The sequence below is a fragment of the Triturus cristatus genome, chromosome 9 (genome assembly GCF_964204655.1).
Source record: "Triturus cristatus chromosome 9, aTriCri1.1, whole genome shotgun sequence".
Lineage (NCBI taxonomy): Eukaryota > Metazoa > Chordata > Amphibia > Caudata > Salamandridae > Triturus > Triturus cristatus.
Genome location: NC_140592.1, coordinates 84,284,585 through 84,300,458, shown reverse-complemented (window position 1 = coordinate 84,300,458; position 15,874 = coordinate 84,284,585). Strand labels below are relative to the sequence as shown.

Here is a 15,874-nt window from a genome sequence, read left to right as displayed (position 1 = left end):
CTTAAAATGTCCTTACAAACATGCACATGTATATAAATTGTACGTGTGTAATGGTTGAGAAAAAATACTTACAATCATATCCTCGTGGGATGTATCCACTGTGTTAATTACAGACACCTGTAAGTACAAGAAAAACAGTGTTTAGAATAGGCCTTAACTGTAAAGGTGGACAAACTGTCACGTGTAATTCTTGTAGCCATTTAATAAATGTAAAGTGGAATATGCTTGTACTATCAATATGAGGTACAGAAACGTATGAACAGCCCAAATTGTTTTGAGGAAAATGTTATTAAATAGCGAGGGAAGGACCACTTTTAGAATTTTCATATATGAAGGTCAGTACTGCTACAGTCAGTGAAGTTAACTGGAATTAAATTCTTAGCCTCAAGCACACGCGTGTATAATCTAGTTAGATGTATTCAAAATTGAACACTTTCGAGCGTACCCGAAATCAAATCACCACATCACCGGATGGGGTTCTATGGAAATACTTTGAGACCGTCCAAGGAAAATTATAAGGAGCACTGCCAAAGCGTATTACACAGGACGCTTAATGAAAGGGAATATTATTGAAGAGTGCAAAACACTGACTTGACCAGGACGGAATTATAACCAGCGATAAGATACGAGAATTCTTTAGAAACAGACAGCCCTGAGGAAGTTGCGGGTTAATCCTCATGGGCGACAAAACACATGCTGGCTTTGTGGCTAGAAACTAAGACTTGGACAACAGACTGAACGATTAAAAATACAACTGTGAAACACGGAGTGTGAAATTTTGAATACATCTAAATGGACTATCAACATTATATACAAGAGTGTCCTTGAGGTTAAGAATTGGTTTTACAAGTGATACTTTGATCACACATTGGGGAGTGGGGTGATTCTCCCTACCTTGTGAACACCTCATTCATACCAACACTGTGACAAATACTGTGTGTATTTACTTGTTGAGCACCGGTTTCCCTTTTTTGATCACCCATACCTAACTGGAATTCAGGTAACATGCACCACATATTTGTGAACAACATACAGTTCAATGACTTATACCTCTCATTCTTAAATATTTTGTTACCTCAGATAATTTATACATCCATCTTGTGGTTGTTTGTAAGGTACACATCAGCGAAACAAACAAGCTAGTGATGGCATTAACCGCACTCATATCACGCGATTGCATTAGGATAGCATTCTGGCTCAAAGTAGCACAAATGCAAACAATTTGAGCAAGCAGGAAAAGGTGGGCCAGAAACATACTGGTAGCAAGACTTCTATCTTGAACACAAAACTATATAATCGCTGCTCATGAAAAGTAGGGTGTGTGCAGCTACATGAAACTCACCAGTAATGAGAAGGGAATTTAAATACATTATTCATTCAGCTTTTGGGGTTAACCACGATCATTCTAGTGCAGGCATTTTATTTTTTAGACCAGTGGATAGGCGAAGAATTAAGATTGCCGGCTGTTAGGAACCTGGTTTCTTAAAACTAAACGGTGATTTTTACATGCAGGGCACCTTCGACACCGACAAAACATATTGGGACCCTGTGATAACCATGAAACTATAGTAGCACACTATAAGATATCAATGCTTATATCCCAAGTGCAACTACTTAAAGAATAACCATTCAAGGTCACAAGAAATCCATTTGTTTACAATCTACATAATCTTTTAAAACTCACTGTAGCTTTGCTTTTCAATAACACCAGTGCTCTACATTACTTTTTGGATACAAATCCATTGGAAGACAAAGGAGAAAAATCAGGGCGCGAGCAAGCAAATACTTGCAGCCATGGAAAAATAGGAACCATTCCGAAATAAACCAATACACATAAAATACTTTGTCCATCCCTGCATTTTGCTTCTGTAGTGAACTACCATATGCATGTTAACATTAGCCTAAATAAAATAATGTAATCCTTGTCCTGTGCCAGCTAGACACACTCCGTGCAAAATTGAATTTCACTACTGTCCCAACATTGGTCTGACCTGCTGCTTCCAGACTGGCACAAAATAAAGAAGAATACCTAAAATGCACAACAGTCCCCTGAGCCATGAAGCTCTTATTGGCCAAGCGAGATCAGAGGTCATGGTTTGCACACAGGCGAGATGATATGGTGTTGATCTTTTCTCAGGCCACCTTTCTTGTGATTAGAATGAAGCAAAACTATGTTGTGCTTCTTTCAAAGGCAAAAAAGTACTAATTCATTTTGGCTTGTTTAGATATCACCCACCGCAATACAGGCTAAGACGCAACACCTAATTTCTAGGAAAAGGAAGCATGTACGAATTACAGAGATTCAAAAAAGTACATCCTCTTATGGGTGTACTTTTAAATGTCAATGTCTGATCAAATAGTCCTCACAGGTCCTAACAGTAGATAAATCTACCCTGGTATGACAAGTCTCACACACATTTCACTGTACCATCATTAACTAAACAAACTTCAGTCAACATTCACACGCCTTGAGTGAAAATTTAACATCACCCATAATAGTTCCCAATATAAACAGGTAATTACAATCAGGGCCTACTATACAAGTACATCTCATTACATGAACTTCATGAAGTGCTAGTACCCGTATATAAAATCAGGAACACGGTCAATTTCCTGGAACATTTATATTTTTCCTAACTTATTACTCCTAGGTAAGAGGATATCCGTAAAGTTCTCGGAGAAAGATTCATTGCTGCTCATCTGTCTGGAAAAGGTTATAAAGCAATTGTCAAACAGTATGAATCCCATCGCTCTACAGTGTGATAGATTATTTGCAAATGCAGGAAGTTAAAGATGATTGAAAATATTCCCAGGAGTCTGCACCCCAGCAAATTTACGCTATGATCAGAATGTCTGATACTCAGAGATAGTAAAGAGCTTTCAACCAACATCCAGAGATTTGCAGACCTCCCTCAGTATGGTGAACAATAGTGTTCACGATTCTACCATCAGGAAAAGACTTGACAAGTGCAGCACTCCTGGTAGGGTAGGCAGAATAAAACCCATTCTCTCAAAAAAGAACATTGCTGCATAGCTTAAGTGTGCAAAACAGCAATTACACTTAAAACAATGTCCTCTGGGATGATGAAAACAAAGGGGTAGTTGACTGGCAGTTATGCACAACACAATATAAGCAAAAAGCAAAGACAGCATATGAACACAAGAACATCAGACCAAGCATGGTGGTGGAAGACCTTGACTCCTCACAATCATTGCATATCCTCCATGAATTCCTTTCCATACTACTATATTCTATAGGAAAATGTTAGACCATCTGCCAAAAAACTAAAGCTGAGCCACAAATGGATTATGCAACAGGACAACAATACAAAACAAACCAGCAAATCTATGACTGAATAGCTACAAAGAAAAGAGTCAGCCAAATCAAAGTCCAGAATTTAAATCTACTTAGATATGGTGGCGGACCTAAAGAGAGCAGGGCATAAACAAAAGCCCTCAAATATCATTGAGTTTAAGCAGTTTTAAAAGGAGCAGAGGGTCAGATTTCCTTGTAGGCGATGTTAGAGGCTGAAATTCTTACGGGAAACGTTTACTTAAAGTTACTGTTGAAATGGAAGATCCACACAGAGGATGCTACAGAATATCAGCTGATTTTGTTGTGTAATGAATATCGACAAAGAGAAATGTGTGTCTTATTTGTCACACAGTAAGTGGCTTATTGCACCAATGCACTTACTGCAGGGAGCGGTGTTTGATCTCATGATCATAGGTATGAATCCCAGAGGGTGCACCAAACCTCTTAGCCTTCTGAGACAGGAAAAATGAGTATCAATGAGTTAGGTAACATTATCATATGTAATTCAGTGTCAAGATGCCCCTCATGGCTCAATATGCACTTTAAAAACTACATGTTATGTTATCTACTACTAGGACTTGACGAGGAATAATACATCAAGATAACGAATATATGAATATGCAGAACAATACAAAATTAAGATTGCATACTTTCTTTTTCACATCACTGTAATTCCATTGGTAGTATCTGCTGTTGCGAGAAACAAAGGTCTGAAGTTTGAATCAGAGCAAGAGCATCAATCTTTTTATTCATCCGCAGTGGATTAAATTAGTACTATTACATTGGGCTACAATAAGATCAGCTTTTAGTCCCGTTAGAAATTAAATCTATTATCTGCACATTATCCAGTGCCCTGCAGTTTTCCTCAGCTATCAGAACCGTCAAATAAACTTTAGTTCCTTAAAAAAAGAAGGGTTTCATTAATTTGAAGCAGCTCGTTACTTATCCAGCAACAACAAAAAATTATATTCATTTATTATTTTTAGAGAAAGCTTTTGGTCTTTTTTGGGAGCAGTAACTGCCTCATTATCAATGCACTATGGGGAGAGGAAAGTTAGAGTCGAATTAGTAATGCATGTGTGTATGTATCCCAACCCAAACATATATATCAACTGCATGGAGCTAAATTGGAAGAGAGGAGGAAGAATTCCATCTTGGTGCTATGCCTGAAGAACATGTAGTTTGGTTCTGCCCTCAGGACTGGATCAGGACATGCCACAGCCTGCCTCTGCTTTTAATAAGCTGCAAGGCTCCTTGGTGACTATATGTGAAGTCGCTGACCACAGGATCCCATGAGGGGGTGTACTGAAGTCCTGGTTTCCACAGCTAATCTGCACCAGTGCTACAGCAGGCTTTGTGTACAGTGCAAAGAACCTTGAGCACGATCCCACAAAAGTAAAGTACTTTCAAGACTTGTTTTTATAAGAGTTCACTTTCACAAGTTCAGAAACAGTCACGTAACCTGGCTTTGTGCCACTGTAACTCATCTGTGACTTTCTTTGGGAGACCAGTGTAAATAATGTTACAGGAGTCTAAGTTACATCATCAGGACTCTTGTCCATTCCATCCTTTGGTCAATTGGGGAATATGTCAGAGCAGATAAACGTTGCTAGTTAATACCCTGGACCACCATGTTTTTTTGGACAGCAAAGGAGAGGTCAGAATGGGCTCACCGCCCAGGATTTCTTTCATCACTGTGGCTGGAGAGTCTTCTGGGTCAGAAGGTCACTCATAAGGTAGTGTCCAGATTCCACTGCACCTAGCACACAGGAACATTTTATCAATGGGAGGCATTACATGTGGTGTTGTTGGGCTGGCTCAATGGCAAATTTTCAATTTGGAAGTGGATTTTGGTGTGATCCACTTGCATTGGGATTCTTGTCTGATACTGTTTTAAGAGCTGTCCAATGCTCACGCATAGCTATTGAGAAACAGGCGGCATAAGAAACTCACAGTTGTTTCCCAAGGAAGGAACAAGAAAAGCAAATTATCTTTTCACCCACTTGTCTCCAAAGGTCTCAGAGAGGTGGGTTTTTAGCGAGGCATTAGACTTTTGTCTACATGAAAAACTATCTCCAAACATCATCACATTTTTTAAAGAAAGTTGTTCCACCGGGAACAGATATTGGTTTCCCTCCGTTTCCTACTCCTCGGTTCTCAAATAATGTCAAACTCTGAGCACAGGCATGGTGAGGAAACTTAATGCAGACTTAAGAAAGGGTTTCTTAGCTTATCCTGCAGTGTGAGGATTGAGAGGGGGTGAAGTCAGAGAGAGCAGGAACAAATGTCCATTACCCGAGGGGAAAAAAATAAAAATCACACCGATGAACGTCGCAATCATAAAAAATAAAAGGTGCTGCACATGCGTGCGCCGGCTGACTAATTCTTGAGAGCCGACTATGCAAATAATGGATACGAGATGAGTAAAAGCAAATACATTAATTATCAATGTTCAATTTTAGCTTAAAAAAACATAGCCACAAGAAAAGCTTCCGATTCCTAATTGTATGAACGCTTTCAGAAACTGGGCCCTTTAATCTCTCTCTACCAGGTAGTGAGCCTTCTTTCTGTGTGCCGACCCTAATCATCTGTCTGTTTGTCTCACCCAACCTTGGCCCTTGCTCTCAGTTTCTCCACCTGATGGCTGAATCTAAAACAGGGTTCTTCCAAGGAGTAACTCCGGGAGATACTAGTGGCTCTGGAGCTGTCTGGAAGTAACTCTACTATGTGCAACCCAGCCTCTTAAATTAGAAGCTTTTGTTTGCTTAAAATAACGTATGTATCCCAAAATGGAAATGTGGACATATGAAATGAAAATGTGTATGTTGTCAGAACTCAAGTGTTGATGTTTAGAGAAAAACGGATTTCCAAACTATATTTAAGCTTATATTTGAGTGAATCGTGCAATACTACTAATATCACCTTGGTGACAAGGGCATTTCAGCTATGGCTGTTACCCATGTACAGACATTCCAAATTGAAAAATACTATTTACATGACAGCTGACAATCCCGCTTGCTGCACAGAGGTGATCACTGCTGGTAATCTTGCGTGGGGTGGCCACTATTGTAATCTTTTCTAACGTGGTCTCTAGTTGGACAGTTAATATTAGTAGCTTGGGATGCTTTTGATTTAGCACGAGTAGCTCTCATCATAGAAAAGGTGGACACCCCTGATCTAAAGACAACTGAGCATGTAGTATAAATATTAGAAAAAAACATTATAATATTCCAAAACCCATAGCTGGATCATCTAACTTTATAGGTATGTAAATGTGAAAGATACATAATGGTTCAATCCGTCATGAGCTCCTTTTCCATTACTAATAATAAAAAGGCAGAAAGTCTAGAGTGCAGTGATTCTTGGCATGTGAGCACGAACTTTACGTTCATGCAATGTTCATCCAACCAGTCATAACAATGTTAAATCACTGCATTGACAGGGTGGACTTTTTTTTTAAGCTACATCTCTGGAATGCCCTGAAACCTTTGCCGATAGTCTATGATGGAGCAGGTGGTGCAAAATGTCGTATACCTCCTCTATTTTTGCATGAAAATACTAATTCAATTAATTATAATATTATTAAACGAGTTTTGCATGTATACTAATGAACATTATTAATACTAAAATACACATGGGATTTGCTAATTGCATGGCTAAATAACTCTTATAACTAAAATCTGTACGCATATTAACAATAGTATATGTGGTAATAGAATACTGCATGATATATGTTGCATTGTGATGTTGCACCCTCGAGGAGGATCGAAAAAGGTGAATATAATTGCTTTAAATGTCGCTCTATGCTAGATAAATACAAGCACATAGAGGGATTAGCAAGGGGTTAACATTAGGATCACCATTTCTATGAATTATTATTTTGTGTTTGTTTCGCTTAAGTTGGCATTTGGGCCTAAATCCAATATGGCCACTGTCACCACACGCAGAAGTGGCCACTGTCTCATGAGGCGCGGAGTGAGCTGCACATGTGGAAGAAATCTCCTAAACCTCGTAGCGACCTTTGCACAAAGTGTCCCCGGTCAAGGAGACGAAACGGGACACTCGCCAAGACACGAGAACAATCAACCTTACAGTAAACTGGAACAAGCCGATACTTCGCTAACCAATGACCTCACCCCTCGAACTGTACTGAAAATCTTGGAATATTAGTCGTACGATCTCAACCAGCCAATCATGACTGTTCTAAAGTTTAAAATTGTATCTTCTATGACTTGTTTTATTATAAAAAGGGTAGTAGAATAGGGAGGACGCGGATGATGATGATCTCTCTTTCTTTTCATTTATCATTTCCCACGTTCGTTGTGACGCCTTTTCCGAAGATCCAGATGCTGCCCGACCGCTTGATGACTGCAAACTTTTTCTAAAAATCCACAGGCTATAATATATGCTTGCACGATTTCTGGTCCTTTGATAAATTGGGACTGTAGCGTGCTGAGCCGAGGACTTTGAGCTTTGGCCTGCTTTTCGGACAATTTACAACAAATTTTGGTTATGCAGAGCCAATGAATTAGAGGACTTCAAATAGCCAGATTAGGTAAATATGATGTTCTGCGATTTATTTGAATTGATCTAAAAATTCTACATTTTGACAAGACAAATGCAAATAATAATCATTATGAAAATTTAGATAAACAAATATTGATTAACAAGAAATATGAGTGTGGTTTCATTGAGGGAAATAAGGATTCTGAGTCTTAAATTGTGTTTTAGCTGGTTCTAAATCACCAGCAACCAATCCAAATAAAATGGTCCATTGACCAGGTGGGTGGAGTGTCTTCATGTTTTGAGACTAGGGATCTATAGGCGAAGGATATTAATGTATATTTTGTAAAATAACTTTTCTCTCCCTATAGGTTATATAAGGTATTTCCCGCACATGTCCAGCGCTTGAATTACTCATCCCTCCTGTGTGTGCAGACTCGTGAGAGAGACGTGTTGGTGTTATGGGCCTCACCAATGACTGCGCGTGTGAATGAGCTGGTGTGATGTCGGGTCTGCGACGCAGGGAGGGTATCGGTAAATGTTATTCCTCATTTTCCAGTCTTGCGCTGGATCATCTACATACCCTACAAACAGCAGAGTTCCTCATGGTCACAACACTTATCTAATATAAGCATGGCTATGTTATAAATTGCATCATAAACTGAGTAAACCTTATTTCCCAAAAGGGAAATCGATTAATACGTGCCCTGGATTAATCTTTCCACATCCAATTATAGCCCTAAACTACTCCTCGTCACACAGTTCACATATCTTTGAATATATGCTGCTGATGAGAACAGTCTTCCAAAATGATGATCACTCATAGAAGCCTCTCCAAACAGGTCCTATACCCTACAGACCACGCCAGCTGATACGCAAAATGAATACACCAGGTCACTAGCACATGAAAAAACAATTGTCTAAGAAAACAGCAGCAAAACGTGTGTCCTGTATTTCAAGTATTTAATATAGCTAGGACATAGCTCCAATGTGAAGCCATATGCTTGGCAGAAAATAATTCAAATCTTTCACAAACCATTATTCTTTCACACACCACTGCTATTCCCAACAGAAATGTATGTAACCAAGTAACCATATTTCTTAGAGCATGTGACCTTGGATACACGTTTCTCAAAGGCATTTTTGGAAAAAACACAGAAATGTGTCTGAGAGTAGACACATCAGCAAAGTCAATCTCATTCTAAACCTTCAACCACCAGGGGGGAAAAATAAGACTCAATCACTTTGCCATTTTCAGGAGCCAGAATATTAAAATCAATATATTTCACTTTTCTGTTTTGTTTATAGGTTTTCCTTCCTTTGTTATTTCCCAAGTGTTATCACAAAGTTGTTCACGTGCTCCTCTCTTTTTTCACACCCCATGAAGTATCGCCAAATTAAAGTTCTTTACGCTTTATAACTTCGGTCATATCCATTAAAAAACAGAACAGATGGTATGGGCTTTAGTGATTACACACCTGGTCGCCACTTAAAGATTAAGAATCGCAGTTACGAAAAACTGGGGACTTCAATAATAGAGAAAGTGACAGTTGTAGTAAACTACTACTCTACAATTCCCCACTGTACTGCTCTGTTGGAATGTACCATGACAGTCTCAGATGGAGAAGACAAGAGAGCTTCTCCCTTGATCGGGCATGGTGGACAGCTCCGCTGAGGGGGGAAAACCGAGGGCGTGGACTTTTATTAAGTATCATTAAGAGGAGCGCCCATTCGCCCCATCAAACAGCAAATGTCATGTATAAAAACACCGTGCATTGGTCAACGGGTGCTAGAATTGGGCTAGTACCGACACATTTTTTTTATTTTGAGAAGGAGAGTACTCGCTCTTTTCAGAAACAAGCAGGTAGGTACTCTGGTACAGAGTTTCTGCACTTCAATTTTTTCGATTTCCAGCACTGGGGGAAAGTCTCTCTCCTCGGTCTCTATCATTGGCCCCGGTATTTCTTCATTGCAACACCTTAAGGATCTTTATGTGGTGACCCTGGTGTATAGTCAATAGAACCACCAGCCCCATTATGAAGAACCGCTTAGGACGCTTACGACAAACTGTTTAAGTCACTGTCAAACAAGCTACTACCTCTCAACTGAAGAAAAGGTGGGGATATCAAATGAAAGAACATAATAAGCCAAACTGAGTTCACGGGATGAAAGGGAGAGTCCGGTCAGGACAGCACCACTGAAGACCCACTGAGGGTCTCCAAAGAATGGAGGGTCATTGGGCGAGTCTCAAAAGGAGGTCCACATACGGCATAGAAGCACTTTAAGAAAGGTGCGTAATGAAGGGACATTGAGGGTTGGAAGGCACACTGTGACAGGTTTGTATCCAAACAGAGGAGCTAGAATGTAGAATATTTATGTGTACTCTGGTAAGGAGGCATTAGAAGACTCCAATGGGGGATCCTAAGACGATGGCCCAATCGACAGCTTTCCTCTTTCCCTCCCCCACCGACGCTCACCATGTTGCAGGCTTAGGCAGCGGCTCTGTCCCACGGTCTCCCCAGTCAGCCCAACTTTGCTCCCGCCGCTCTCAGACGTGGCAGCTCACGGCGGCGCCCGCTGTCTCTTCCAGGATCACTTCCGGCTTAGCTTCCGGAAGTGCAGTTTCAACCACCAGCCGGTGCCCAACCTATGATGACTGACAATTCCTGTACGGCCTCATAGAAATAAGCTGGTGTCGTGGGTCTTTTGTTTATTCGGGGACTTTTAATGTCACTCTGAGCATTATGTAGACAAACAGTACGCAAAAAATCATGTCGCAACAGTTTAACCTCCCTTAACTTACGATTTACATATATATTTTTGACAATTCAAAAGCTTTGAAAAAAGATTCATGTCTCTCTCTCCAGGACAACATTTATATCTCTCTCCAGGACAACATTTATATTTAAGTGTCCCCTCCCTTAAACTAAACCGTATCACTAGATATAATTCGCCACTTTAACTTAATAACGAAACATGGCCGGCATGATAGTTGCGATTGATAAAGCGACACTTGGGTCCGCTCTCTATGTTTTTCGTTTTTGACTTGAGGCATTTTTTCGGAGCGTGCTATCGCCCTCTAAGAGCGCGAATGTAGTAGCCATCTTGAAAAGGTCTTCTAAGTACCAAAAACATGTTATACGAGTAAATGGTTCCAGGATGTTGTTCTTCCTGCCACTTCCTTGCTAAGGTTTTCCTAGCCCGGTTCTAAGCCCTGTTTTGGATGTTTGGGGTAGTTCGTCATTAAATGTTCAGACCTTTTTTCCACAAAATGTGTTGACACCGAATTTGTATTCCTTTCTTGCCAGCTGCCCAAGGGTTCTAACAGCCCTGCAAGTACCACGCATCGGGAGTTAGAATAACGCATTTTAGTGCTGGTGTCCTCATCACCGCACCAAAATGCATTAGTTATGCATTTAAAGCACACCCAGAAACATTCAATGTGCGTTAGGAGGAGCTGCAGAGTGCGCTGGCAGTAAGCGCATTACCTGCATACATGTGTACTGTCTTAACAAAAAAGTAAATGCATATCATAAATGAACTCTGGGCGCCCGAGGTCTGGGCATCTCGAGGTCCGGAAATCATTGACTCAACCAAGCATGAATCAAGTTTAGCCCAGTTAGCAACCATGTAATGTCATCTATGAGTGGCAATCATGGCACAATGGTCATAATAATTCTGGACAGCCCCACGTGGATCCGGGCAAAGGAGGTTGCCTTACATGAAATGCAGGAATTAACTCAGCCCGGACATCATGCAGGCAAATCATCACCAAAGTCTAGTTCAACCAATGTCATAGCAACCACCAGCACCGATTATTCGTTTTAAAAGACAGAAAAACAATTGTGAACCTGGATGATGATCAGCCTCCCCCGGCCATATGGAGCTGATCTAGCAGAAGGCTAGGGATTAACACTTCACAGTCAACAATAAATTCAAATTGGGCCCATATGCACATTCAAGTTTCCTGGCTGTTCTGCTGGGGGTCAAGTTTTATATTCACTTTGATCTTGATTAGTCAATTCCTAACTAATTTTCACAGATCAACACTCTTCCTTAGGTCAATGGACCATTAGTCGAGTAGTTGAAGGTTATATTAACAAATTAACTAATTATAACTTACAACTTTCAATAAAATAATCACAGACTCTGGGTAAGATTCATTACATTTTATCTAATAACTCAGTCAAAATGAACGCTCATTTGTACAGATTCACAGTGCAAATTCCATCAACTTTCATGAGAGAGAAAAGTTTCATTTATCAAAAATATTAAATTCACAGACACATTCAGCAATTTAATGCATTAGGAGTGGCTAGATAAAGAGACAAAAGGCACAATAACACACATTTGCAAAGGATATGCAAATATAACACAGAATAATAGTTACCAACTGGTGAAACGGGAAACCCAACCCTCTGGCCAAAGGACTGGTGGAGGTCTCCTGATTAAGAATAAGGAAACATAGACTATAGGACAGGATCAGGATAGAGTAATACTTACTAAAACTTTTCTAGAACCCCGATGCACCAGAGCGCAACCCTCTCTTACTCTCTCTCCCTCCTTGATATTCTTCTGCAATCTTCAATCAAATCAGGCTGTCTTTCAAGAATTAATCTTCCCAATCTGTTCTTCTTCTTTGCAGCAGCTCTCACCCACACCTCACTCAGCATCGACGTCACCCCCTTTCAACTTAAGTCACTCTAGTTATACTCTTATTTCTGCATGTCCCACCCTCAAAAATTGCAAATCTCGGTAAATATAAAATATGATTGGTTGAGACCAGGGGAGTTCCCATCATACTATGCTGACACAGCCAATTTATTAAGACCCTTTTGTTTTGTAAACCCTTCCCCTTGAGCTCATCGATATCTTCCTTTCCCATACACATTTTGTAACTAATTAAATAACATTTTATTCAAGCTACATTGACAAATATCACACGTTCCCACGTTCACACAGCTACTGTCCTTGATCTTTGGCAGTTGTTCACCTTTTTGGGCACTGGGTCAAATTCCGTCTCTTTCCGGACATGCGCAGTACAATCTTCCAGCGCCATTTTCTATCATTGTCACGGTATACCGGCCCAAATGTACAGTATTAATAAATGAATCATAAACAGATGTTAATTTCTCAAATATGTGATTATCACTGTTCACCACCCACTCCTACTCTATCCCATGTTAAATTCTCTTTCTTTAAGCAGAAGCATTAGCAGCAACATCTTCTTTTAAGTTCAGGCAAGCATATGCTAGGCATGCGGGGCCTCCAGACCTAAGGTTAGTAATTCTTGCGCATGCGTGAGAGTTTCCCTCTCAAACAAGTTAATCACATGGTTATTTACGTAGGTTCTGGTTTAAACATGTGCAGAAGCATTTCCAGTTTAAAGCGGGATTTGATCGCGCTGCAATTTATTCTTTGTTTTTTAAGCATGCAAAAAGCTCTCTTCCCCATATGTGAATGTCGTGCGTATGTTATTTTTCACTCCTTTTCTATATCTAGAGGTTAGTACTTATTAATGAGGAATTGATCCAAGGAAGTTCAGTTTTCTTGAATCCTTGCTCCATCAGAGCCGTCCGTGACCATGGGGCCATCGCTAAAGTAAAGAGCAAGCGCGCTGGACTCAGCTTCATGTGGATCCGTCAGAGCATTTTAGTAGATTAATTTGGCTTAACCAGCAGACAGCTAGCTTATTTTCCAGTGCTGCCCATGCCTGCTGAGACTCCCTCAACCCAGTATAGCACAGTGTACTGCTGGATGATTTCATGGCCAACACCACTGGTGCAGAGCAATCTCACATGGCTCTCTCCTAGCTCCTGTCGCCCTTCCCTCTGACACCAGGCCATGATTCATTTCTAGCGATCATGTCACACAGCAATCTTGATGCCAGCCACCTTTGTGTGACACCTCAGTGTCAACAACTTGTACATTTTTTGAAGCCCGACACCTCCATGCACGTTTGCGTCAGCCTATTTCCTGTCCTACAGGTGCAGGCAGAAGCGCCAGGCTTCCCATGCAATAGTCAGAAAACAGAGCCCGAAGTAAGAGTGAGGATCCGACCAAGTGTGTGATGGTGAGACTGAGAAACCAAAGAGTGCAGCCAAGTGCGGTGCCAGTGAGTGGTACTTCAACAATCAGGCAAGCTCAGCAGGCCTCTCAAACTACAACCAATTCCTGAAACTCACTGTTTGATCCCTCCTGGCTGTCCAAGAACCCCATTAAAGACACTCTCTAACTCAGACTGTCACTGCAGTGAGGACGACAACTAGAGGCACACATGAGAGTCCAGCAGAGCACTAAAGAAGTGCAATATGGCAATGGCTGTCAGTGTGTGGGAGCGAGGTCAAAGACATAAGCATAAAGTACAAAGTAATTTCGCCTTTCATCTTAAGGTACACCTTAAATGAACGATACATCATCCAAGTTAAAGAAATGGACAGGAAAATGCACTCTTTTTCCTTTTACATTTACCTGATGAAAACTCACTTGTTTAATGCAATCACAGCAGAGAGAGTGAGAGAGAGAGAGAGACACAGAGAGAGATAGTGTGTGTGTATTTCTTCTGTATAGTGGTGCTCCAAGGTCCAAGCCAGCAACTGGAAGCACTGTGACTATGCAAATCATTATTTTGAAATTGTATTGTCTATCAAAAACGATAAACATTTGTCACCATGAAGCTTCACATGACTCCAAAGGCAAGCTCAACTTATTCATGTGTGGCAGTAAGATTTCCCATACTTCTCAAGCAAGCATACCAGCCAGCTATTCATGTTTTGAGATATTGGAAGAAGGTAGTAGGTTAGTGATAGAGCATTTACATAATTTTTAATTAATATAGATTTAATGAATGTGAAGAAGCAAAATGCGTAAAATAAAATAAAAATAAATGTTTAGAAAAACAAAAAATGTACACCGTTGCTACACTTCCACACGCTAGACCTTAAACTGCTTGAATACAATATTGAATGCTGCTTATTCAGAAAATGCGAACGTAGAGACTTTGTTAAGAAAGATTTAACTACTACGTGTACTCTTGGCCCTCTCTACAAAATGCTATTCATAATAAGTTAAACATTTTTCATCATTATTCACATATTTTCTAGAAATGTTTAAAAAAATCATTGGATTGTTAAGGTTTGATTAAAAGTTTAGTTTAAATGGAAACTGTGCAACCTCATATAAAGAGTCAGCAGTATTCTTTCAATTGAGACCCCTTGAAATAACTCGTAATTCCTTTTTAGGTCTCGCCTAGGCAGTGCGCATACGCTGCTCTAGGAGGGCCTTTAGCCATCGGTCTGCTCCTTTTCAAGCACACTCGTGCTTGTGCTTGCATCCACCTTGCGAGAGCGAGCAGCGGCGCGCATTCTAATTGAAACATATGGCTTTGGTGCCGCCGCTGCTCGCTCCCGCAAGGCGGAGGCCAGCACAAGCACGAGTGTGCTTTAAAACAGCTGCTGCTTGTTTGCGTTCCAGCATTAGTCATTCACAGTGATTAAACACAGGGCGGGCTGTGCTTTTTTTAAAATTCCCCTCACTCTCTTTCTCTTTCGCTCGCACTCTCTCTTTCGCTCTCTCTCTTTATTGTCGTGTGTCGCATGTCGCACAGAGACAGCAATTCGTCTTACAATGTTCTTTGTAACTACAATTAACAATAGACTCAAAATAGGGCACACACTACTGAGCCATAAAATATCACATTATAAGTTTTCCCTTGTGCACGGCTCTCTCTCCAAAGTGTCCCAACACATTCCATTTTACTGCATTGCATTATGTTTGCATGTCACTTTCCTACTACCGGCTGCGGGGCCTAAAATGCTTGAATAACTCAAGTAGTGGCAGTACTTTATCTGCTATGATTTCAAAATAACAATCAACAATTGCTTCCATATATGGAGGAAAGATACCATAGAGCCAACCACGGAGAAATTACCAGGGCTCGCTCACGTCCACCACCACCACCACCACATCCACCATGTCCACGTCCACCACCACCACCACGTCCACCAACACATCCACCGCCACCACCACCACCACGTCCACCACCACCACGCCCAC

At 40.7% G+C, this 15,874-nt stretch overlaps 1 protein-coding gene across 1 annotated transcript in view; it reads right to left on the bottom strand.

Moving 5' to 3' along the window:
- The window catches only part of SEC13 (SEC13 homolog, nuclear pore and COPII component), a 46,329-nt gene extending 35,852 nt beyond the window's left edge, over positions 1-10,477 (bottom strand). Inside the window, exons 1-2 of the mRNA XM_085624470.1 lie at positions 10,297-10,477; positions 73-117 (exon numbers count right to left, since the gene is read on the bottom strand). Coding sequence (XP_085480596.1) covers positions 73-117; positions 10,297-10,299 — 48 coding nt within the window. The 5' untranslated portion in view covers positions 10,300-10,477. The remainder of the gene's footprint in view (positions 1-72; positions 118-10,296) is intronic.
- Between the last annotated feature and the right edge of the window lie 5,397 nt (positions 10,478-15,874).